This window comes from Mesoplodon bidens (assembly GCF_964165515.1).
Source record: "Mesoplodon bidens genome assembly, chromosome: 1".
In the NCBI taxonomy this organism is placed as follows: domain Eukaryota; kingdom Metazoa; phylum Chordata; class Mammalia; order Artiodactyla; family Ziphiidae; genus Mesoplodon; species Mesoplodon bidens.
Genome location: NC_138176.1, coordinates 47,608,143 through 47,633,189, shown reverse-complemented (window position 1 = coordinate 47,633,189; position 25,047 = coordinate 47,608,143). Strand labels below are relative to the sequence as shown.

The window sequence follows — 25,047 nt, the reverse complement described above, 5'->3', positions numbered from 1 at the left end:
TCCTTTCTCCACTGTACATTCCTGCCTCCTTTATCAAAGATAAGTTGGCCATATGTGCGTGGATTTATCTCTGGGCTTTCTATCCTGATCCACTGATCTATCTTTCTGTTTTTATGCCAGTACCACACTGTATTAATTACTGTAGCTTTGTAGTATAGTCTGAAGTCAGGGAGCCTGATTCCTCCAGCTCCGTTTTTCGTTCTCAAGATTGCTTTGGCTATTCGGGGTCTTTTGTTTCTCCAAACAAATTTTGAACTTTTTTGTTCTAGTTCTGTGAAAAATGCCAGTGGTAGTTTGATAGGGATTGCATTGAATCTGTAGATTGCTTTGGGTAGTAGAGTCATTTTCACAATATTGATTCTTCCAATCCAGGAGCATGGTATATCTCTCCATCTATTTGTATCATCTTTAATTTCTTTCATCAGTGTCTTATAATTTTCTGCATACAGGTCTTTTGTCTCCTTAGGTAGGTTTATTCCTAGATATTTTATTCTTTTTGTTGCAATGGTAAATGGGAGTGTTTTCTTGATTTCATTTTCAGATTTTTCATCATTAGTGTACAGGAATGCCAGAGATTTCTGTGCATTAATTTTGTATCCTGCTACTTTACCAAATTCATTGATCAGCTCTAGTAATTTTCTGGTAGCATCTTTAGGATTCTCTATGTATAGTATCATGTCACCTGCAAACAGTGACAGCTTTACTTCTTCTTTTCCAATTTGGATTCCTTTTATTTCCTTTTCTTCTCTGATTGCTGTGGCTAAAACTTCCAAAACTAAGTTGAATAAGAGTGGTGAGAGTGGGCAGCCTTGTCTTGTTCCTGATCTTAGTGGAAATGGTTTCAGTTTTTCACCATTGAGGACAATGTTGGCTGTGGGTTTGTCATATATGGCCTTTATTATGTTGAGGAAAGTTCCCTCTATGCCTACTTTCTGCAGGGTTTTTATCATAAATGGGTGTTGAATTTTGTCGAAAGCTTTCTCTGCATCTATTGAGATGATCATATGGTTTTTCTCCTTCAACTTTTTAATATGGTGTATCACATTGATTGATTTGCGTATATTGAAGAATCCTTGCATTCCTGGAATAAACCCCACTTGATCATGGTGTATGATCCTTTTAATGTGCTGTTGGATTCTGTTTGCTAGTATTTTGTTGAGGATTTTTGCATCTATGTTCATCAGTGATATTGGCCTGTAGTTTTCTTTCTTTGTGACATCCTTGCCTGGTTTTGGTATCAAGGTGATGGTGGCCTCGTAGAATGAGTTTGGGAGTGTTCCTTCCTCTGAAATTGTTTGGAAGAGTTTGAGAAGGATGGGTGTTAGCTCTTCTCTAAATGTTTGATAGAATTTGCCTGTGAAGCCATCTGGTCCTGGGCTTTTGTTTGATGGAAGATTTTTAATCACAGTTTCAATTTCAGTGCTTGTGATTGGTCTATTCATATTTTCTATTTCTTCCTGATTCAGTCTTGGCAGGTTGTGCATTTCTAAGAATGTGTCCATTTCTTCCAGGTTGTCCAATTTATTGGCGTAGAGTTGCTTGTAGTAATCTCTCATGATCTTTTGTATTTCTGCTGTGTCAGTAGTTACTTCTTTTTCATTTCTAATTCTATTGATTTGAGTCTTCTCCCTTTTTTTCTTGATGAGTCTGGCTAATGGTTTGTCTATTTTGTTTATCTTCGCAAAGAACCAGCTTTTAGTTTTATTGATCTTTGCTATCGTTTCCTTCATTTCTTTTACATTTATTTCTGATCTGATCTTTATGATTTCTTTCCTTCTGCTAGCTTTGGGGCTTTTTTGTTCTTCTTTCTCTAATTGCTTTAGGTGCAGGGTCAGGTTGTTTGCTCGAGATGTTTCCTGTTTCTTAAGGTGGGTTTGTATTGCTATAAACTTCCCCCTTAGAACTGCTTTTGCTGCGTCCCATAGGTTTTGGGTCGTCGTGTCTCCATTGTCATTTGTTTCTAGGTATTTTTTAATTTCCTCTTTGATTTCTTCAGTGATCACTTCGTTATTGAGTAGTGTATTGTTTAACCTCCATGTGTTTGTATTTTTTACAGATCTTTTCCTGTAATTGATGTCTAGTCTCATAGCATTGTGGTCGGAAAAGATACTTGATACAATTTCAATTTTCTTAAATTTACCAAGGCTTGATTTGTGACCCAAGATATGATCTATCCTGGAGAATGTTCCATGAGCAGTTGAGAAAAATGTGTATTCTGTTGTTTTTGGATGGAATGTCCTATAAGTATCAATTAAGTCCATCTTGTTTAATGTATCATTTAAAGCTTGTGTTTCCTTATTTATTTTCATTTTGGATGATCTGTCCATTGGTGAAAGTGGGGTGTTAAAGTCCCCTACTATGATTGTGTTACTGTCGATTTCCCCTTTTATGGCTGTTAGTATTTGCCTTATGTATTGAGGTGCTCCTATGTTAGGTGCATAAATATTTACAATTGTTATATCTTCTTCTTGGATCGACCCCTTTATCATTATGTAGTGTCCTTCTTTGTCTCTTCTAGTAGTCTTTATTTTAAAGTCTATTTTGTCTGATATAAGAATTGCTACTCCAGCTTTCTTTTGATTTCCATTTGCATGGAATATCTTTTTCCATCCCCTTACTTTCAATCTGTATGTGTCTCTAGGTTTGAAGTGGGTCTCTTGTAGACAGCATATACATGGGTGTTGTTTTTGTATCCATTCAGCCACTCTGTGTCTTTTGGTGGGAGCATTTAGTCCATTTACTTTTAAGGTAATTATTGATAGGTATGTCCCTATTCCCATTTCCTTAATTGCTTTGGGTTCGTTATTGTAGGTATATTCCTTCTGTTGTGTTTCTTGCCTAGAGAAGTTCCTTTAGCATTTGTTGTAAAGCTGGTTTGGTGGTGCTGAACTCTCTCAGCTTTTGCTTGTCTGTAAAGGTTTTAATTTCTCCATCAAATCTGAATGAGATCCTTGCTGGGTAGAGTAATCTTGGTTGCAGGTTTCTCTCCTTCATCACTTTAATTATGTCCTGCCACTCCCTTCTGGCTTGTAGAGTTTCTGCTGAGAGATCAGCTGTTAACCTGATGGGGATTCCCTTGTGTGTTATTTGTTGTTTTTCCCTTGCTGCTTTTAATATGATTTCTTTGTGTTTAATTTTTGACAGTTTGATTAATATGTGTCTTGGCGTATTTCTCCTTGGATTTATTCTGTATGGGACTCTCTGTGCCTCCTGGACTTGATTAACTATTTCCTTTTCCATATTAGGGAAGTTTTCAACTATAATCTCTTCAAATATTTTCTCAGTCCCTTTCTTTTTCTCTTCTTCTTCTGGAACCCCTATAATTCGAATGTTGGTGCGTTTAATGTTGTCCCAGAGGTCTCTGAGACTGTCCTCTGTTCTTTTCATTCTTTTTTCTTTATTTTGCTCTGCAGCAGTTATTTCCACTCTTTTATCTTCCACCTCACTTATCCGTTCTTCTGCCTCAGTTATTCTGCTATTGATCCCATCTAGAGTATTTTTCATTTCATTTATTGTGTTTTTAATCGATGCTTGATTCATCTTTAGTTCTTCTAGGTCCTTGTTAACTGTTTCTTGCATTTTGTCTATTGTATTTCCAAGATTTTGGATCTTGGAAATAGAATCTTGGATCATCTTTACTATCATTATTCTGAATTCTTTTTCAGGTAGACTGCCTATTACCTCTTCATTTGTTAGGTCTGGTGGGTTTTTATCTTGCTCCTTCACCTGCTGTGTGTTTTTCTGTCTTCTCATTTTGCTTATGTTACTGTGTTTGGGGTCTCCTTTTTGCAGGCTGCAGATTCATAGTTCCTGTTGTTTTTGGTGTCTGTCCCCAGTGGCTAAGGTGGTTTCAGTAGGTTGTATAGGCTTCCTGGTGGGGGGGGACTAGAGCCTGTGTTCTGGTGGTTGAGGCTCGATCTTGTCTTTCTGGTGGACAGGTCCACGTCTGGTGGTGTGTTTTGGGGTGCCTGTGTCCTTACTATGTTTTTAGGCAGCCTCTCTGTCAATGGGTGGGGTTGTGTTCCTGCCTTGCTAGTTGCTTGGCATAGGGTGACCAGCACTGTAGTTTGCTGGTCGTTGACTGAAGCTGGGTGCTGGTGTTGAGATGGAGATCTCTGGGAGATTTTCGCTGCTTGATATTATGTGGAGCTGGGAGGTCTCTTGTGGACCCGTGTTCTGAAGTTGGCTCTCCCACTTCAGAGGCACAGCACTGACTCCTGGCTGCAGCACCAAGAGCCTTTCATCTTGTGCGGGACCGAAGCACGTGGGTGGTGACCACCTGGGTGCAGTAAGTGCTAGGGCAGAGCAGGTGTGCACGGCACAGAGCTAGAGGCCAGAGGCCTTTCTTTTCCAACCGTCACCCACCTGATCTGTAGAATCTGTGTACCAGTTTTAATTGACTATTCTCCTCATTAGAGGTCATATGTTATTCCTTCTTTGCATCTCTGGTATAAATCATTTCTACTGCATACCAAAGTGCAGAGCAAAGCACTTGTATGATTGAGTTGCTGCCTGAACTAGTTACTTTTTTTAATGGAATATAATTTTTACTTGAAAGAATAACAGTCAAACTATAGTTATTTTGACTTGGGTATTTAGCAAACATTTTCTCTAAATTGAATGAATGAGCCAGTCTTTCACTTTAAGGAAAGCAAGCAACAGTTTTTGTTGCCAAATTTGAGGTTTCTAAGTAAAACTTAGAATTTCAGAAAACTTGTATCCACCACTGTGAGCTTTGTAGCTTTTCAATAATTAAAGATTCTTCTGATGCAATTGATGGTCATATTAATGAGTGTGGGGGTTTTTGATATTGCATAATAAAATGTGTCAATCTTGGAGATTTGCATAATTCAGTGAGCCAATAATCTCTAAATGGCCAAGGAGTGATGTTATAAAGTCATGCATGGTTAAGAGATTGTTTCAAAGAAAGATGGGGCAGTTGATTTTAATGGAGTATTAAAAGTTCATTAATATCATTTCAGAATCTAAATGCCAGGTAACTGTTGAGTTTTTGTGTAGTACAAAGAATAATATCCACAGTTGTTTCATGGTTATTAAAATACATATTCCTTTTCTAACTACATAACTGTATAAAGCCAAATAGTCTTCATTTACTTCAGTCAAAACAGCATATCAGAGGAGATTGAATGCACAAGCAGATATGAGAATACAGCTGTCTTCTATTAATTAGACAATAACAAGATTCATAAAAATATAAAAACATGTTACTCTGCTCACTTTAGTTGTTTGTTTGGAAAAATAGTTGTTTTTCATAGAAATGTTATTTTAATTTGGTTTATTATTGTTAATTCTAAATGAATTAAGAGATTCATATTTTTTAAATTGTCCATTTTAATTTCTAATATGGTAAATATCAATAGATATAACCCACATAAACAAAAGGTTTTTGGAGTCCTCGGTAATTTTTTATGTTGTGAAGGAGTCCTGAGACCAAAGGTACTGCTGTTCCTCCTGGCATGGCATATATCTTCCAGGGTGGCTGAGGGCAGAAGGAATGCTGGAGAAAGGAATAGCAGTTTCAGGAAAGGAAAATATTTTCCCAGAAACCCTCAAGGGTAATATCTTTAGAGAGAACTTTCTTACATATTTACCCTTCATTGCAAAATAGTGTGAGAAAGTGAGAACTTTTGTTTGGGTCTGTTGCTGCTCAGAATAAAGTTGGAGTTCCGTTGGTGGCGATGGATATTGGGTAGACAGTTACCCATGTCTGTTACACATAAGTTGGTGTGTGTGTGTGTGTGTAATGACTGGTCATGTTCAGAGTTTCAGGGAAACTCCCACATGAAGTTCTTTTGTTTGACTGCTTTATACAGAGTCCCCAAAACTTGCTTAGACACCTCACCTCATTGTCTTCTTGTTAATTCTTGGCTTTTTCCAGGGCATGTTTGGTCTCAGTAGGCTCTGCATCTTGGCTCTACCTGCAAGGTACATTTTATTGGAGTCACATATGGACTTGCAAAATCATTGACAGGACTGATTAAATTGTGAAATGTCCCATATTTTTCAACAGAGCTTCTCTTTATCTTTGTGATTTGGTAACTTCTTACATTAACAAAACTTTCCTTTCTCACACCTTGACTCAGTTTTTTCCAGTCTGTTTATCAATCTGTTCCCTGACTGACTTATTTGTATTAACTCAATTGTGAGCTCACTGCCATCTTTTACACAGAAATTTACCTTTTCAATAGTCATGATTTGCTTTATAAAAAATGAGTCATAGCCTTTATGGATTATTCTGGCCTGGGATTTAGAATCAGACTTGCATCTTAAAGTGTGGCCTGGGGACCAGCAGCATGGGAGTCACCTGGGAGCTTATAAGAAACACAGAATCTCAACCTACCTCAGACCTAACAATCTGCATTTTAGCAAGATCCCTAAGTAATTCAAGTGCACAAAGTTTCAGAAGGACTGGTCTAAGGGAGACAACAAGTGAGAAGAGGGCATGGAGCTGTGTTCTGAGGAGGCTTCTTGTTTAATGTAGACAAAAAGAGTCCATAAAGAGATGTAGAGATGAGAGCCAGACAGGGTGGGAGGTGTGTGGTATAGCAGTGTGACATCTCCGTGCCCTCTCTGAGGAAGGAGGGTGCAGTGAGGCTCTCGTCTCTCCCAGGGTTACAGGATGGTGGGACCCACTGAGCAGTGATGGAACGTATTAGAGACTGTGTGAAGATAATTTGCCAGGGTTTTTATCACTTAGGCATTGAAGCTTAATTTCAGCTTGAACTGGATTGGAACTCTTTTTCTCTTTGTTATGTATGCCTCGTTCCAGTTCTCAACATTGATGTTTGGCAAACTTTCCTTCTTTTCATTCGGAAACTTGACATTCTGGCTGTAGGAGAGAATGGTGTCACCCACTCTACCTGATGTAATTTGCGTATGTGCTTTTTTTATGTCATTCTTCACCTTTTCCCTAGATGTACATTCCTCATTGAAACACTATTTCAAGGCACTTCTGTGGTAATGTTAACATTGTCACAGGCCTAGGAATTAGATTTATTTTTGTCGGTATTCTGTGACTGATACAGTTGTTTGTATATGGCAGTTGCATAGTAAATAAGTGTGGAATGAATGAGAAACTGACTTGAATGAGTCCTGGGATTTGCTTCCTTTCAGTAAGTCCAAATAAATGTAGCAGTGTTTAAGGGGAAAAAAAAACAAAAATATGATCTTTTGAAACTGAATTGTTAATTTCCTACCAGGTAGTGGAGAAGCAATACCAAATATTGACAACTTTCAGCCTTTAAAACATCTGTATCTTCTGGGGCTGGCTGTTTAATTTTACCATGTAAAATATTGAATTGTTCTAACAAGGAAGACAGAATAAAGGCTTTACATCATTAAATTTATTTCTCAAGTTCATAAAGTAAAGAGCAACCTTTAGATCTCAGTCTGGATTTATAATGTTACCTAGCTTAACAGCTAGGCTTCTCCCTAACTCTGTACCATTCTTTACGGAATAATGAATGTCAGAAGGTCTAGGACGTGAATTATTGCTGTTCAGAACTTTTCTGTAGATTTCCAGACGGTGTTAAACTGGCCATTTCTTGTAAGGTAGCAGGTAATTTTATAGTGGTTACAATTGGTTTTCTGTACAAATAATCCAAAGCATATGGTATCTTTGTTTTAATTTAGTAGACTAAATTAAAATTTAGTAGTAAATCGCCAGCAGATGAGCCTTTAAGTCGGATTCACAGCAGTGCCGTATGTTTGTCCCTAGTACGTTCTTGACTCATGAATGAAACTTGAACGATTATAAATTTACCTTTTCTGTGGACAGAGGGACTCATTTCCCAGAGAGGTAGATTTTGGTGATATATTGCCAACACCTTGAGCACACTTTATAATTTTTTCTTTTCCTTTATAACTATCTAATTGACAAACTTAAGACCAAGAAACATTCTGTGAGACTAAACACTTAATAGCACTGTCTGTATTGTATTACATTTAAGAGACTTGAACTTCTATTCCTGCTCAGATTTATTAAAGTAAGGGAGAATTTAATAAAATTATTCCCAAAATTACACAAAGACATTGCTATAAAGACAAAGAAGACAACATTGCCAAAACACGTGCTGACTACAGGCTACTTGGGAGATCTTGAAACACTTCTTCATCATCATTTTAGTCTTATCAAGTGTTCATGAGCCAAGTGTACAGAAGTCAAGGCAGTCTGTGATTTGGTGGATTGAGGGGAAGGAGAAAGTCAAAATTTTCTTGGTGGCCAGCTTTCTTTAAGGAGAGCCTTGGTGGAATGGAATCAGCTCTTCCTCAAAGGAGTTTTTAAATGATCCACCAGCTCCTTTGTACTTCCTTCTGATCAAAGAATTTTACCTACATCTCAACCTTCTCTGATCTTCGCCATGGTTATTGCATGGCATGTGAACTGAAAAAGAGAATAGATAATTTAAAAAATACACGTTAAGATCATCTCTTCCATTTGTAATAGTTTTTTATTTAACTCAATTGATTTAGAGCAAGGCTGAGTGGATTCAGGGAAGGTTACTTTATTATTTTTAAAAATCAGATTTACATTTGGAACATTTGCTTTTTTTAGAAGTTTATAGTGTGGAATATTATTGTATTCCTTTGCTAGGGCTACCATAACGAAGTACCACAGACTGGTTGGTTTAAACAACAGGAATTTATTTCCTCACAGTTCTAGAGGCTAGAAGTCCAAGAACAAGGTGTCAGCAGGTTTGGTTTTTCCTGTGGACCCTTTTCCTTAATGTGTAGATAGATGGCCATCTTCTCCCTGCATCTTCTGTGTATATCTGTGTCCTGATTTCCTCTTCTTCTAAGGACACCATTCATATTGGATTAGGGCCCAGCTTAATGGCCTCATTGTAACATAGTTACAATGTTAAAGAGTCCCACCTCCAAATGTAGTCACATTGTGAGTAATGGGAGTTAGGACTTCAACATATAAATTGGGGGTGGGAGGTTAACAATTCAGTCTGTAACAATTGTGTATCAGGGAGGTCAATTTAAAAGCAGAAAGAACAGGTAGAATTACAAGAAGAAATGAAGAGAACATAAACGAAGGCATTGACAGTAGAAATGGAGATGGGATTTGAGATTGAGAGACATTAGGGAGGAAGAATTTGTTTTTAAGACTTTGTGACTTGAAGATGGAGGAGTGTGAGAAGGAGGAGGCTAGCAGGACTCTCACATTTCTCTAACCCAGGAGGACAAACAGGCTTGAGGGAGTAGGTGTGAGCTGTGCAGTATCCCTGCAGAGTACCCAACACTTTGCAGCCAGACAGCCTGGGTAGGGTCATCTGTCCTGCTTTCCCCTTCCACATCTTATAGCAGCTCTTCATCACATGGACCACATGGTATACAACTGAACACGCAGCTTCTTGCTTCTGAACCTCCACCTGAATGCTTCTTAAGATACTTATTACTGCCGTCTTATTTAGTTCCAAATTCCTGTTCTTTTCTTGTTAATAAATTCCTTTAGGGCAAGGACTATTGTTTTATTCATCTTTGCCAAATTCTCCAGTATCTCATAGCTGGCCTCGTGCATAATAGTTTGTGCACAGCAAATTCTAGTTGAGGGAATGATTTGTTAGTAGGATTGTTATGTTCAATTACTTGTTTTCCCATTTTAATCAAAGCTTGATACTTAACACCTGTTTGGTTTTTTGCAGCATGAGAAGACTTTGGGACATTCCATGAGTCATTCAAGTAACATTTCTAAGGTAGAGTGCCACTGAAATATGTTATTTCTGTAGCTTGGGGTTTTTATATTCTTATACCTGGCATGTGTTTACACTCTTCTCTTTTAAAGACACAAAGTTATCAGTTCATTACTTTAATCCGCTCTGGGACCATGTTAGGTATATAGCAGTTATATTTTTCTAGTGAGGCAATTCTGAGTGTGTGTTGGGGGGAGTGACTGATAGGAGAAAACCCCATTTCTTCCAGTAGAAATTGTTTACTTTCAGGTAAAAGAAATCTCGGAGAGTCACCAGAGAATCTGTCACCTCAATTAGGAATGCATTTGCCTGATGGTAATAAAAAACCAACTCTACTGACTTAAATAACTATAGATTTCTGTTGTTCTGATGACAAGATGTCTGGAGGTGGATGGTTCAGAGCTGACGCAGTGCTCACAGATGTTGCCGGGGACCTAGGCTCCTTCCGCTTTCTTTGTGCCACCTTCCTTGGCATGTTGTCATCCTCATGTTTGATCTCAAGGTGGGAGCTGGACCTCCAGGCACCCTGGCTGTGGTCTGTCACCTGAGAGTGACCCTTTTCAATAGGAAGGCAAAAGCTTTCCCAGAAGCGCCCCTCAGCTGCCTAACTTCTGCTTACATCTCACTGGCCAGAACTGGATCACAAGACCCCCGCCAGCTGGAACGTGGCTAGGAAAAGGAGGGCAGAGGGGTGAATCGGCAGCCAACAGCACCTGATACACCTGTGGGGTAGTCACTTGAGTAGCCTGCTGGGAGCACATCAGATGCTAGGGGTGACCCCGGAGCCAGCAGACGGTGTCTCCCATGCCGTGAGCTTGCTCCCATGCACTGCTCGTCTCTCAGCCTAGACACGGGCTCTAGCCAACCCCTTGTCCATACAGGTGTGTCTGTGAAGGTTCCTTGCAAAGATGGATTTTTTTCTCGCATAATGTCTGTGTCAGATCCTGACAGGAAGATCTGAATAGTGTGGCAAAACCTATCCTGCCGCCTCAGGCCTCTTAATTTCTCTAAAATAAAGTGACATTATATGCCAAATGTTTTTTATTCATATCACTCTATAGTATACTTTTGAATTAAAAGTAGAATGTAGAAAATCCTTTAAGACATTAATCATCTGTTCTTAGGCATACTTGTGATCTAATCATGTCATTCTGCCACTGAATTTTGCATGAAAAGAAAAGTCCACAGTGCTTAGTGTGCCTAAAGGCCATTTACAGGGTGCTTCTTGGTTCATTGCTGACCTGACCTTCCCCCAGACCAGTGGGGGGGGGGTAGCGTCAGCCACCTCATATAAATACCTTTCACCAAATACTCTCTGCTGTTCCAACCTCCTTTTCTTTTCTTTTCTTTTCTTTTCTTTTCTTTTCTTTTCTTTTCTTTTCTTTTCTTTTCTTTTCTTTTCTTTTCTTCTCTTTTCTTTTCTTCTCTTTTCTTTTCTTTTCTTTTCTTTTCTTTTGCTGTTCCTTTAGCCAGGAATGCTGGAGCTATAGAACTGTGTAGTGGTAGATCATTACTGTCTGAGTAAAATGGCCAGTTTTGCCCTACCACTTTTTGAAGGAGCTGTCCAACATATAAGCACAGAGAAAAGTAAGAAGGCATAGATCGAAATGGCCTGTCTGGTTAAGTTGAAGTAAACATTTTAAAAGCATACAGGAGCACTCATTGCCTTTTGCTCCAATGGCTAAGAGCAGTTCTGAAGGATGTTACTATCCTGTGCCTCAGATATATGTTTCTTGTTTGTTTATGGTTTTAGTAAGATTTTATTTGAAGGAAAGTTTCCTCCTATAGTTAAAAAAGTTTATAAACTCATGGCTTACGATGTCTAGAGGAACGTTTGATGGGCTTGTCACAGGCCTGGGGCATGGGCCTTCTGTGTTGCTCTGTGAGGGTGTTAGAGGGTTAGGTGGACAAGGGTTTCTAGCCATGTGACTCTGAGGAAGGAAACTCCTCTGAACTTTAATTTCTTGATGAGTAAAATTAGGGTAATTATACAACCTTCAGGCTTGCTCTGAGACTTAGGGATAATGTTTGCACGGAGCCATGGGACAGCTTCCTCATTGCAGTGAGTCAGTAAACTGACTCTTGTCAAACTTGGTTGAACCCTGGTGATCTTAGGTTGATTGGGTCAGGATAGTCCTTGATGGTAGCTATTATTATGTCATTACTGATCAAAGACAGGACCATAGGCAGACTTCGTTTTATTGCATTTCACTTTATTGTACTTTTCAAATATTACGCTTTTTACAAACTGAAGGTTTGTGGCAACCTTGCATTGAGCAAGCCTATTAGCACCATTTTTCCAACAGCATTTGCTCTCTTCTTGTCTCTGTGTCATGTTTTGGTAATTCACTAAATATTTCAAACTTTTTCATTAGTATTATTATATTTGTTATGGTGATCTGTGATCAGTGATCTTTGATGGTACTACTACGACTTGCTGAAGGCTCAGGTGATGATCAGCATTTTTAAACAGTATTTTTAAATTAAGGTATGTACTTTCTTTTTTAGTTATAATGTTACTTCAAAGTTAATAGAGTACAGTATAGTGTAAACATAACTTTTATGTGCACTGGGAAACCAGAAAATTTGTGTGACTGGCTTTATTGCGATACTTGCTTTATTGCAATGCTCTGGAACTGAACTCACAATATCTCTGAAGTATGCCTGTATATGCTTTAAGATAAATATCACCTGGGGGTGAAAATTAAGAAATCTAATCAAAACTCTGGCTTTTTTCCTTCTTGCACACATTTTTATTGTGTGTTCTCTGTGCCAGGCACTGAGCTCTAGGTGCTGGCATAAAATGATGAGCAAAACAAACAAGGCCGCTGACATGGAGTTTTCCTGTAGGCAGGGTTGGAATTTTTTGAAAAAGAAGTTTTAGCTCCACACTTCCACACTCTTAGAAACAGGGGTACTGTGAAAGCCTCAAAGCTTTCTGCCACAGAGCAGAAAGAAGATTTGGGTCTCTTGCATTTCCACAGCAGGAGTTCCTGCACACTTAACTGGGATCAAAAGAAAACCTCAGGAGTGGAGAGTCTTGTGTGCTCACACCACTAACTTCCCAGTGATCCCCTCAGCATGAAATTTTGTTGTAAAATGTGAGCCTCCTTAAGTATGTTAGGCATGAACCAGTTAAATGGGGCTGCAGAACAGAGGGCAGGACTGCTGTGCAAGATAACTAGTTTTTGAGAATGCTCATTGTATTTATAAAATGAGCCTGTTGTTTGAAGCTACTTTTAGGCCAAGATATGTACAACTCTTATCTTCAGTGTAGCAAATATACTTAAGCAGATGCTTTATACCCTTGAGATGGAAGATACAAAGAAAGGTCAGACCATGGACATGTTTTATGCTACCTGAGATCTCTGCTGTCTTGTCAAGAGACTTTTCCTGCCAGCTCAGCCTCTAACTGGATTTCAGGCTAGTTTGTGCTCACATTAGTCAGTCACCTGCAGTCTGCATTATGCTCCTGTTAAAAAGCTAGTACAAAGTGTTCTTTCGATGTGTTGCCTAAACTCTTATTCTGTCACCCAGCCCTGGTCCTGATTCTGCCCTTTGTGAACTAGAACTCTGACAGACAAGGGGATTTGGCAGGCTGTGTGGTGCAGAGAGGGAAAGGGGTAGAGGTAGGGTCTCTGCTGTAGGAGTGATGTTCAGCCTCTGGCTGACAGGTGACCTTCACTCCCAGGGTGACTTGGAGCACGGGCTGGTGGGGGGAATGCAGCGAGATACTGACACAGCCTTCGGGGGACTTGGGTGATCACAGAGGCTGCTCCTGGAAGGCCTGCCATGTTAGGGTGAGATGACGTGACTCCTGTCCAGGGGTGTTGTACCACCACTGCCCACCACCTGCAAGCTGTCTCATCACTCGGCATAAAGCATCCTCAGCTGTAATGTATACAAGGAGGCCCAGTGCAGCGTTTCGGAGTATTGCATGAGTTCAGATTTTGTCCAACACTTAAGTCTGGGCAAGACATTATGCTTTGAATGCTGAACTAAACAGAGAAGAGAGGAATAAGCAGAGTGCCGTAAAATACCCGCAGACAGAATTATTATGAAGGTGAAAGAAAAGGGGCTAAGGTACAGAATTAGGAGGAGCCGAAGTTAAAAGGGCTGCTCGGGGAAGGTATGGCTGAGGAGGGGATACTTAAAGCAGGACATAAAAGGTAAAAAGGAGCTGGCCAGAATGGGGTTAAACTGTAGTAGAAAACTGGTTTGTCACCTTCTTGGGAAATCCATTTCTTTAGGTAAAGATGAAAGGCAGGTATTTGCAGCCTTGGTCACTGAGAGTGATGGCTGTCATGGCCACCCAGTTGCAAGGTACCTGTAAACCCTGGGGCTGTGTTGGTTGGGACCATTCCAGTGAGGACCACTGTACTTTGACCTAAAACCCTTTAGAGGAAGGTTAGAATTCCCTGAGGCGGCTTGAACTCACTCTGTCCAAAGAGAATTTTTTAAGATATAAGGAATTGGCCTAGGTCAGGTTCACTGAGGGGGCTGGGCTTTCTTGTGCCTCTGCTGATACCTCTCAAGGGAGGCTTATGTGCGGGAAAGGGCAGCACACAGACATGGCATTAGTTTACCCTGAGGGAAGCATTCTTATTCAACCCGGGGAATTGGATTTGGTCCAGGCGACACAATTTCTTGAACAAGTTCATGATTGACAGCGCTTACCACAGGGTGATGGCAGTGGCAAGCTAGACATCCATCATGAAGCCTGGAGCATGGGTGCCCTCCTCCCTGCAGCCAAGCAAGTTCACTAAGCTCCAGCAGTTGCTGAAGACGGGTACCTGGAAGAATATTTTAGAGCTCTGCATAATTTCATCAGATACCATGAACATTATGTGCCTGCCTCTGGTTAATCAGGTATTCCTGGGTAGAAGTCAGATTGGACATGTTTAATGAGTACTTCAAATTATTGCTGTTCTGTTGTTTGGCAAGCAAATCTCAATGAATTTGAGCATTGACTTTCCTGGAGCTCTTGAATATTTTCTAGTTAATGTTGCCATTAGGTAGGAATGAGATACAGCAGAATGTCACATGTCAGATGTAAATACAGCCTTAGGATGGTGGCTTGCTGGCCACACACCTTGGTGTGATTGTCAGGAACAAGGCCTGCTTCTCTCTGTTTCTGAATACAGAGTTAACCAGTGACAGACTTAGGTTACTCAGACCTATGGGTTAAGTATAAGGCGAATGTGCCTTTCTTAATTTATACTGAAGAAAACAACTATCCCAAAGACAAGATACTTATTTTCATGCAGTAGAAACAAGGAGAATGAATTGGTGGAGTTGAATGGCATCAAGTGGTAACAGCGTGCTTCACGTGTGTCATGAACACCACATAGCTTCACTCTGGGTCCTGATGGAGTTCCATGGTCAGTGTCTTGCTATTTGGCTCCCCTTTTATAAAGATTGACTGACCATATTTTCTTTTCTTTTTTTTTAGCCTTCTGACTGGTTACAGTTTAATTTTTGGCTGAAACTCTAGACCAGCAGTTTTCAGTTTGCTTCTGGATCTCCTGGCAGGGAGAGGGAGAAGGTTAAAACTGGTTTCATAATAATATGAAGACATTATTTGCTTTTATTACTCTCATTCTCTCACAAGTGTACAGTGGAATTTCCAGAGACTGAGTGGCATGCAAGATGGCATCTTCTCTCTGACACTAATGGAATGTGTGCTGGTGGTCTTGTGTTTTAAAAATTTCAAATATGTGGTTGATGGAACCCACATAAACATAAGAATGAGGCTCTTCGGGGACCTCTGTTTTTTTAGCGTGTTAAGGGGTCCTGAGACCAACAAGTTTGAGAACCTCTGTTTTAGACATATTAAAAGAGACACAGTTACTCCAGAGTGTCCTTGTTTTATTTATTCAACAAGTGTTCATTGAACACCTCCTGTGTGCTAGGCACTGTGCAAGGCTGAACAGCAGCAGCTTCTTGGTGAACATATTGTTCCAGTAACATCTTTTTATAAACCTTGACAAGTGCCGGGAAAGAAACGATCAGGGTACAAGGACAATGAATAATAGGGGTGAAAAGCCCTTTTTGAGGAGAAACCTGAGGAAGGGCCAGTTGTGCTGGGTGGGGTGTGGGAGCATCCCCAGGAGGAGCAAGAGGTTGTGGAGTGCTCGGTGACCAATGCCGAGTTGCAGAGCAGAGAGGGAGGCTGGGCTTGGGGCGTTGGGGCCAGCAAAGGGGTTTCAAGCCAGTCTCTGAATATTCTTTTAGATTGTGGGTCAGGGAGGGCGTGTGCTTAAAGAGATAACTGATTTCATTTGTCACCTAACATATTTGGCTTTAGAGGAAGAGCCTTAACATTAAGTTTGGGGTCATCTTTCTTGTGTCCTGTGTTCCTTGTCAGTCGCATTCTCCCAGGCCAAAGGTTCACCTGCCAGGTGAGTAGCCTGGGCAGAAACTTTTCTCATCCCAGTGAGTGGACAGTGGTTGCCTCTGTTGGAATGGGGTTATTTCATCACAAATATACCTGCAGGTTTACTCTGTAGACCATCAAGCAGTAGTAGTCCACCTGGAAGCCTTCTTCTCAGTGGAGACATTCCAAGAATAGTGTGTGTCACATTTCTGCATCTCTGACTTTATTTGCTCCTCATAGTAGCCCTGTGGATTATTGACCTGATTTTTAAATGATTAAATTCTTGCTCCAAGTGGTGTGCTCTTGGGAGGTGGTGTGCTTAGTGGAGTGACCCCGGAACACACACAGACTGAGGACTTTGGAGTCAAAAACCAGTGCTTTTGCTACCACCTCAGAATTTTCTCAAAGAATGATTGGAAATAAAAATACATTTCAGGACTTCCCTGGTGACGCAGTAGTTAAGAATCCGCCTGCCCATGCAGGGGACATGGGTTCGAGCCCTGGTCCGGGAAGATCCCATATGCCACGGAGCGACTAAGCCCGTGTGCCACAACCGCTGAGCCTGTGTACCCAGAGCCTGCGCTCCACAACAAGAGAAGTCACCGCAATTAGAAGCCCACGCACCGGAACGAAGAGTAGCCCCTGCTCGCCGCAAGTAGAGAAAGCCCGCACACAGCAACGAAGACCCAATGCAACCAAAAAATAAATAAATAAAATAAATAAATTTATTTTTAAAAATTTATTTAAAAAATTAAATATTTAAAGGAAGTCTGTAGTAGTAAAGGGTCCTTTTGAGTACTAAATAACTCAGAAACCCAGCCCTTTCACCATGGTATTTCTGGTGGTTTGGGGGCCTTTATATGGTTACACTTATAGTTTCTGGGAATGTGAAGCCATCTTTGCTCAGAAATCATTGTCTTCAGTGTAATTTATTGAAAACAAGTTATGTTTGCAGTATTCCCAACGGTAGCTTAAAGACCTGCTTTGTAAGATGAGCCATGAGAAAGTCCCTTCAGCTGTTGTCTTCCCTGTAGCAGTGCTATGACATAGGCCCCTCCTTATGCTGGGGACATATTATTATTCACATAATTCCAACTCTCTCTAAAAGGGCACCGAAGAAAAGAATTCAGTGTTAGTGCTACTCACTAGACAAAGCTGAGTCATTTATAATGGAAATCATTTTAGAATTCAGTGGTTTTTATTGTACACTCTCCTCTATGAATTCTGTACTGTACGTATTTTATATTGACTTTTTTAGCGCTCAGTTTCAATTATTTGCTATTGTGAAAGCTTGTTCTTGGCCCAGCCCTTCATCAGGAGTCAGCATGTGTGTATCAGAGCAGCCACAGAACTGGCCTCTCCTCTTTAATTGTAGATCATTTTGGAAGTTGAATACAACTGGGTGTTTATTTTTAGAAATCAGATTCTCTCTTAATGAAGCATTTCTTTTCACAGAGGAAATTCTGCACTAAGCAGAAGGTTTGCTGAAACGCAGTCTCAGTCTGTACATTGCAGTGTCTAAACACCAAGTGAGACTCTATTTGTCTTTATTATATGAACCCAGGCCTGCTGAGCAGCAGTAAGGACCCAATCACTCTCTCTTGGTTTGGGGGCAGGAGCGCGGTAGCATTAGGTAACCTCCTGAGCAGAAAGTAAAGGTAAGGTGGTCTGGTAAGCAGAATTTCTAAAATGGCTCCCCAAAGATGTCCCACCCTGATGCCCAGAGCCTGTCACTATGATGAGACATTGCTGACGAGATCATTGTATTAATGGAATCACATGAGCTCTTAAAGGCAGAGAGCTTTCTCTGGCTGGTGGCAGAGATTGGAAGCAAGAGTGGGCTTGAAGATGGGGAGGGATGGATGGGGAATGCAGGCAGCCCCTGGCTCACAACCAGCAAATAAACAGGTCCTCAGTCCTAAACCTGCTAGGAACTGCCTTCTGCCAGCAACCTGAATGAACGTGGAAGTGCATTCTTCCCCAGAGCCTCCACAAAGAAGGGAGACCCTGAGCAGAGGGTCCTATCACGCTGTCTGTCGCATGATACATTTGTGGTTTTGAGCTACTAAGTTTGTGGTAATTTGTTAACATAGTAATAAAAGTCTAATACAGGTGGCAAATGCCATCTTTGTAGAGGAGAAACCTCTCTCTTGATAGCTGTCAGAGCCCTTCACTTTCAAAATCTCTGTGCTGACAATGTAACATGCTTTCTTTTTTTTTAAGTTTTTTTTATGTGGACTATTTTTAAAGTCTTTATTGAATTTGTTACAATATTGCTTCTGTTTTATGTTTTGGGTTTTTTTTTTTTTTTTTGGTGGCGAGGCATGTGGAATCTTAGCTCCCTGACCAGGGATCGAACCCTCAACCCCTGCATTGGAGGAGAAGTCTTAACCACTGGACCACCAGGGAAGTCCCTAACATGCTTTCTTGATTTAGCCATCTTCTTTTTCTTTTACTTATTTTGATATTTTTGTTTGTTTGTTATGACCATGATCCTTTGTAAGAAATACTTTTTACATTGAAACTCAGTTCATTGACACACAACTGAAAGAAAAAATTCCCCCAAAGACTTAATCATCATGTCAGATGCACTTTGGCATCTGTTTTATTTCATTGTTAAAAATGTAGATCATGACCCATGAAATCAATTTCTTTACCAGTTTTTCCAGAATTGGAAAATCATTACAGTTGGTTGTACAGTTTTATTGTACTTCTTAGACTTTCAGTCGCATGTTACTTTAAAAATAAATTTGTATTTAGGAAATACCTGTTCATGGTTAAGTGGTATAAGGTTGGAAAGGGTCTTCATGAAAAGTCTGTGTCCCTCCTGCCCGGGGTCCCTGCTCTCCTTCCGTGTTTCACAGGAAACCACTGTTGGGAGCCACTGACAGATAGTCTGCACGTGCCAGCATGCATGGTGTGGCCCTCCTCTCTGCCTGCTCCCTCCATATACCCCTTACTGCACATAATGAGCTTTCCCTTCTTTTAATGATTGCCCACGTTCCTTTCTATCGTTGTACCAGTATTAACTCAATCAGATACGAGCCCACGGGCAATGAGGTTATGCCAACCCTTTGCTCCCACAAACAGTTTTGTACAAACCTCTTCCTGCATATGTGTGAGGATGAATTCCTAAAAGAAGAGTTGCTGGGACAAAGTGCACATGCATTTGTAATTCTCAGCAAAATTGCCATCTTAGGAGGGAGGTTTACCAGGTTGCTTTCCCACCAGCGATGTGTAAGCATGCTTGTTACCCCATACTTTTGCCAACATGGGTATTTGATATTTTTTAAACACTTTGTTGTTGATGATGATGGTATTTCTCATTGGAGCTTTAATTTGTATTTCTTGTTGTGAGAGAGATCAAGCATCTTCTGATGTTTTAAGAGCCATCTGTATTTCCTTTCCCATTTTTTGATTAAGCCATTGATTTGATAAATCTAATTTGAGGTCCGTTGTAAACACGAGCCCTCTTTGCATCTTGCCCTCCTTCTCTAGTCCTTCCTCAAGTTCCTTCTGGCTTAAGAGCAAACAAGCCCAACCAGCCCATTTCTTGTGGCCCCATACCTGTTGATGAAGATCAGATGGGCTGATTCACTTTTGTTAGGGAGCAAAATGTTTTAAGTGTAGCTTTGCTGGTAAATGAAAAAGGGCCCAGTGGGGTTTCGCAATAGAGGAGGAGGAGGAAGTGGCTGAGAGGGAGGTTGGAAAGTAATGTAGTGGAGGGAGCAAGGGAAGGAAGTGAAGCAAAAAGAAAGCGGGGAAGGGTAGGGTTACGGAAGGTACAGCTGGTGTCCTGCAGGGAGGAAGTCCCCTCCAGTGTCCAATTGGTAAGTTCCTGCCACAGACTGACTGAGAACTCTGCTTGGTGAGTCTGTTATGACAGGCCTCCCAATGGCAGTAAGTTCTCTTAAAAGGAAACAGAGGTGGGGGCATGCCAGCTTCTACCAGGGATACATGGAAAGTTTTCTATTCCTTATGTTTTTGGCAATCTTGATAAAATCATTTAAAACAGTGGGTTGATAGGAAAGGCAACCATTAAGTGACTTGAGGACAGCAAAACAAACATGTCATTCCTAAGAAAGAAAAGCAACTGGGATTTAGGCCTAGACAGAATCCAGAGGTTTGTTTTGGCATAACTGATGACAACATCTTAAAAAGAGGGGATTTTTACGAAAATTTTTTTGTAGTGAGATTGCTTTACATTCTTTTTCATGACCGGAAAGTCTCTTGTTTGAGAACCAACAAAGAACTTCAGGAACAGAGGGCTTAAGTTTTCTCAACACATGTGAATTTTCTCGTTATGAACATTTACACCTTTTATCAATAACTGTGGAGTCCTGTGTGGTCTGATCCTCGTGGAGGGGAGAGGGTGTTCTCCGGCTTTGTGCGGGGGGGCACAGAGTCTCCTTTTCCCTTGAGCCAGCACAGCCTCCCGAATGTCACCCTGCCCCCTGCTCTCAGGAGGAGCTGGGGAGCTGTTGATCTGAGCCTCTGAGAGGGGACTGCCAGCCCCTTGACTTGTCTTGACCTCCCTGGTTGGACCCTGGAACTGTGTTTGAAGCTCTTGGCTTCATTTTGTCGTCGCCATTGTTGATCAGGCCAGTCTTTTAAATCCTCCTTGGTAGGTTGACAGATTTTACTCGGCCTGATACCAGCAACAAGTTAAGCTCTTTAAAGTTGCTGTCGCTGTGCTTTGATGATCATTCTGTGCGAGGACTGGTCCTGAACTCTCAGCATGTGCTCCTCTTTAGCTGGTGACAGAAGGAACCTCTACGGGGACTGTGATGGCCCCATGAATCTTGCTCATTTTCTCGCTCTTAAGGAGAAGGAGCTGGGATAAGGCATTTGTTGGCTTGTATGTATGTAAAACAACAGTAAGTAGATTTTAAAATTTCCCTTGTAACCTCATGATCTAAGAAGAAGGGAGACTTTTTCTCTGTTATTGGGAGGCTTGTTGAGGCTTGGATATTACCTGCTGAAAGTGTCTCGTGATGTTCTTTGTGGGATCAGAGAGGATGAAGTGAGGGCAGGAGCACAGATAGAGGATGCCGGGGCTGTTCCTGTTTCCCAAACAGAGCAGGGGCTTGGGGCTGCCGCCATCCCGCAGGCCTGCGAGTCTGCTGCAAGTACAGACACGACTCCGTGTGAGTCCCCGTGACACACCTGAGACGGGAAACTCATGGGGAAGGGATCACAGATGTCAAGTGTGTGGATAGTCCGGCTGCTTCCTTGATGCAGGTCTTATTCTGCTCCGAGGCTCTTCCCTCCGACCACTGAGCCTTGCCATCACGGATGTGTGATAATGTGATCGTTACCCCGGACTTCCCGTTTTCACATGCATTACTTGAGGTTCAGAACAGCAGTGAGAGGCCATTTTTTCTTGGTTTCAGCTTCCCATCTGAGACCTGCCTCCTTTCAAAGACACTGATCCTGGGAGGGCCTCATTCTCCAGATAAGACCCCACTTTCCTTCCACAGGGTTTGCCTTCCCTTCAGAATACTGGATAGTATGCGTGGTTTCAAGAGGCTCCTGTCCTTAGAATGTAACAGGGAGGGAGATAACTAGGTATTGCCCCCGTCTTCTTGGTGAGCAGTGTACTTTTCCCTTCCTCACGTGGGGAGGGCGCTTCCTTCTGTACCTCAATCCAAGCGACTAAGCTTGACCCAGCAACCTAGAGGAAGGAGAGCTGACCTCTTAGCAGTGAGGGACAAGGACGTGAACCTACATGCCTGTCCTCCCTTCCTCCCAGGTCTACTTGGGGAGGCGTGGTGATGACGCTCACTTTTCTACACCATGACCAGCTTGTGGCCTTGCCTGTGGATGCTGAACAGAGCTGCTGGTCACCCTCACAAGTTAAAGAAGGGAGCAAGAAGTTCAAGAAGGCTCCCCATCTCAGAGTGGTGCTAAGGCTGAACATCAGAGACCAGGCTGACTGTAGGAGCTGGGGACATTAGTGTGGCTCTCCTCAGCCTGCCTCCATGCAACGACTAACAGTAAAGGCCCTGTGTGCTCACCTCAGGAGAATAGACAGAGGAGCCCGTGGTGGCTGCCCTGGAGGAGGGCTCAGGAGAAAGCAGAGCAGGGTGGGTAGCTCGAGCAGTGGGGACGTAGCAGCATAATATTGAGACCGCCGCCCCCCCCCCAATTTGTTTTAGAAAGAATCATGACCAAGTAGTGCAAGGTTATTGTAGGAATGTCATTTTCGTGGCTCCAAATAAACTTTAGATTCTTAAGAACTTTGACCAGCAATGCTTTTATGGAGAATATACGCAACGTTCACGTGCACGTTCACATAGAAAGTAAATGTGGCTTCTTTGGTGACTCAGAAGATGTGCTCATTGAGTAATGCTGCATAATTTTAGCATATACATGTGGCATGATACCATGTAACTTCTTGGATCAAGTTTCTTTAGGTTGAGCTGGGTTTACAATGATGTATCATCCCCATGCTGGGGAGCAAGAGTAGCCGTCCAGTGGACACCTCAGTCAGAGTGCCAGTTCTGTCTGGCTCTTCCTAGGCTGGTGTATTCGCTGCAGAGGCAAGGTGGGGAGAGCTGTCCTGGTGGCTTATGCAAGTCCGTGGTCCCACAGCTGGAGTGCCAGGATGAGAGTACATCCTAGGGGTGGCACTGAGCAAGAGTGGAGCCAGATGGGCTCTCCAGAATCAAGAAGCAGGGCTGAGGGCTACTGCAGTGGGCCTGGGGAGGGTAGGGAGGAGATATGTCAGCTTGCTCTTGATAACAGACTCACAGTGCTGTCTTCCCGTAGCCCTTGAGTTGTCCCTCAGGATAGCTGTCCTAAGTGGGGAAGAACACACAGGGTGCTGTGAGGGCCGTGGAATCTCAGGAGTCAGTCTTGATGAGGCCTGGCAAGGGCCCCACAGAGGCTGGAGTGGGAGGCTGGGGGACCCTCCAGTAGTGGTCATGCATCCTCAGCCCAGCTGTGCTCCCTGATCCTATTTCTCTCCTTCACTTCTCTTCCCGTCGTGGTACTTCCTCCCCCTCCCAGATTTTTCTCTAATTTTGGCTTGTTCACGACCCCTCAGAGCCCCTGCTCTATCTCATGACCTCTTGCTATACTTTCTTCCACATTTACATGTTCTTGATAATTTTCTCAATACACAGTCCCAAGATTAGGACTCGGGAGCATTCTGTGCTCAGCCCCCTCCTGGGCCCGGGGTTGAGCTCTGGGTTGGTGGCTCTGTGCTCAGGTAGTCTCCCCTTTGTATAAAGAGCGCTGGCAGGGTAGTGAGGGTTCGTGGACCAACTGCCCGTTGGTGAGGGAGGAGTGGCTCTCACATTCTGCCAGCCTCGACGAGGACGATCCCAGGTACCTGGTTAAAGAATGCTGGGTGGGGGAAGCAAGGCTGGCAGGGAAGGTGCCTCATGTTTCTTTTGCATTTGCGTGTACCTTACGGTGCTTGGTTTCTTGACTTATGTATGAACTAATTAAGTTTAGATGCTTAGAAGATAAATGACCACTGAATATACAGGAGGTTGATGGTGCTGTTCCAGAGTCTCAAATATTTCTTGGCTACACTTTTACCTTCATCTGAGAAAAGAAGAGTGCTGCTTGGTTTGTTCTTACCTTGGCTCGTAGGGACCTAATACGTGCTATTCACTGAGCAATGGGCAGCGGCAGACCCATTGCCATTCACGAGGAGGTGGTGTTTGCAGTCCCCTGGCTTCTCCTGAAAACTGACTGGAGGTGTGTTGTTTCAGGCTGGGGGCTCTTCAGTGGCATCCGCTCCAGTGTCTGCCTTCTCTCGCACTTCTGTCACGCCCTCCAATCAGGACATCTGCAGGTAATGCTCTGCTTTACATGCTACGGTGGTTCATGTACATCTCAGGAATGAGCGTTCATGTCTACAGGTTCTTGATTCTCCATATGCCTCTGCTCTAAACAATCAACCTGGTTTTATGTGCTGTTTGCTCACCAGGTACCACGCAAGTCTCATTTCTTCACTTTGATGCCTATTTTCTTTTAAAATTGTTTTTACTTTCTGTGCTTTTATTCCACTGTTCTCTGCATGCAGTTCCAGTGCAGTGTTTTCTGAGTGTTGTCACCACAGTCCCGTGCAGTCTGCTGTTGTCTTGAAAGCTCCTCCCTGCCAGAGTTCTCTGACACAAGGGCTCACTGTGACAGTTGTCTGTCAAGACACAGTGCAGGCATCAAAGAGAAATTCCCATGGCTCAGAGTGGGTCCAGGCCTTGAAGCCTGCTAAGAATACCAAAGCCAGAAGAACACTGAAGTTCTCAAAATCCCTGAATGATGTGGGTGAGAAGGCCCCGGAGGCTTTGGAAAGTTTTGACTATGCGGAGAGGACTTGCTCTGAAGGGAAACTGATACTCCCTCAAGACCCGTGTCTCAGTATTAACAGGCTCCACCAGAAAGAAGAAAGAACACTGAATCGCAAACCTCTTGGCAGTTCCAAACATTCTTGTGTTTCATCCCTTTCTGCCAATCGTTCAGCGGCCTCAGAGGCGGGAGCCGGGAAGGGGGGCATGCACGTCCTGCTTCTGGACGAGAAGGCAGATGGCGAGGCCGTGTCCAGAAGCCGGCGGCTGCTCCGGTACCTGTTCTCGCTGTCACACGGCTTGAGCACCAGCAGCCTGCACTGGTTCCACGAACTGGAGAGCTGCACTGCCGGCCCGCACCCCGCCAAGTCCTCCAGCAGGCTGGCCGGGAGCGCGGGCTTCTGCTCCGACGAAACGGGAGATGATGACGTCTTTGAGGACAGCACATCCACAAAACTGAAGAGCAGGGTCCTGCGGGCGCCCCTCTGCTCGGTGGAAAAGGACAGTGACCTGGATGGTTCTTCCCCTCTCTCTGAAAAGGGCCCCCCCATCTCTCCCGTGTCCACATCAGGGGATGCCTGCAGGTTGGTTTGCCAAGAACCACCATTCTGGCCCTCTCTGCTCCCCACACCTCCATGGCTTCATCTTGCTT

At 42.6% G+C, this 25,047-nt stretch overlaps 1 protein-coding gene across 6 annotated transcripts in view; it reads left to right on the top strand.

Annotated features, from left to right (window-relative positions):
- Window positions 1-25,047, top strand: part of MARCHF8 (membrane associated ring-CH-type finger 8) — a 118,036-nt gene that overhangs the window by 85,163 nt on the left and 7,826 nt on the right. For 4 of the 6 annotated variants that reach the window (XM_081250159.1, XM_081250157.1, XM_081250158.1 and 1 more), the window contains 3 exons: window positions 9,672-9,722; window positions 23,820-23,902; window positions 24,134-24,979. In XM_081250159.1, coding sequence (XP_081106285.1) covers window positions 9,672-9,722; window positions 23,820-23,902; window positions 24,134-24,979 — 980 coding nt within the window. Of the gene's footprint in view, window positions 1-9,671; window positions 9,723-23,819; window positions 24,038-24,133; window positions 24,980-25,047 lie in introns of those variants that run through there. The other 2 variants (XM_081250161.1, XM_081250160.1) reach the window with 2 other exon arrangements.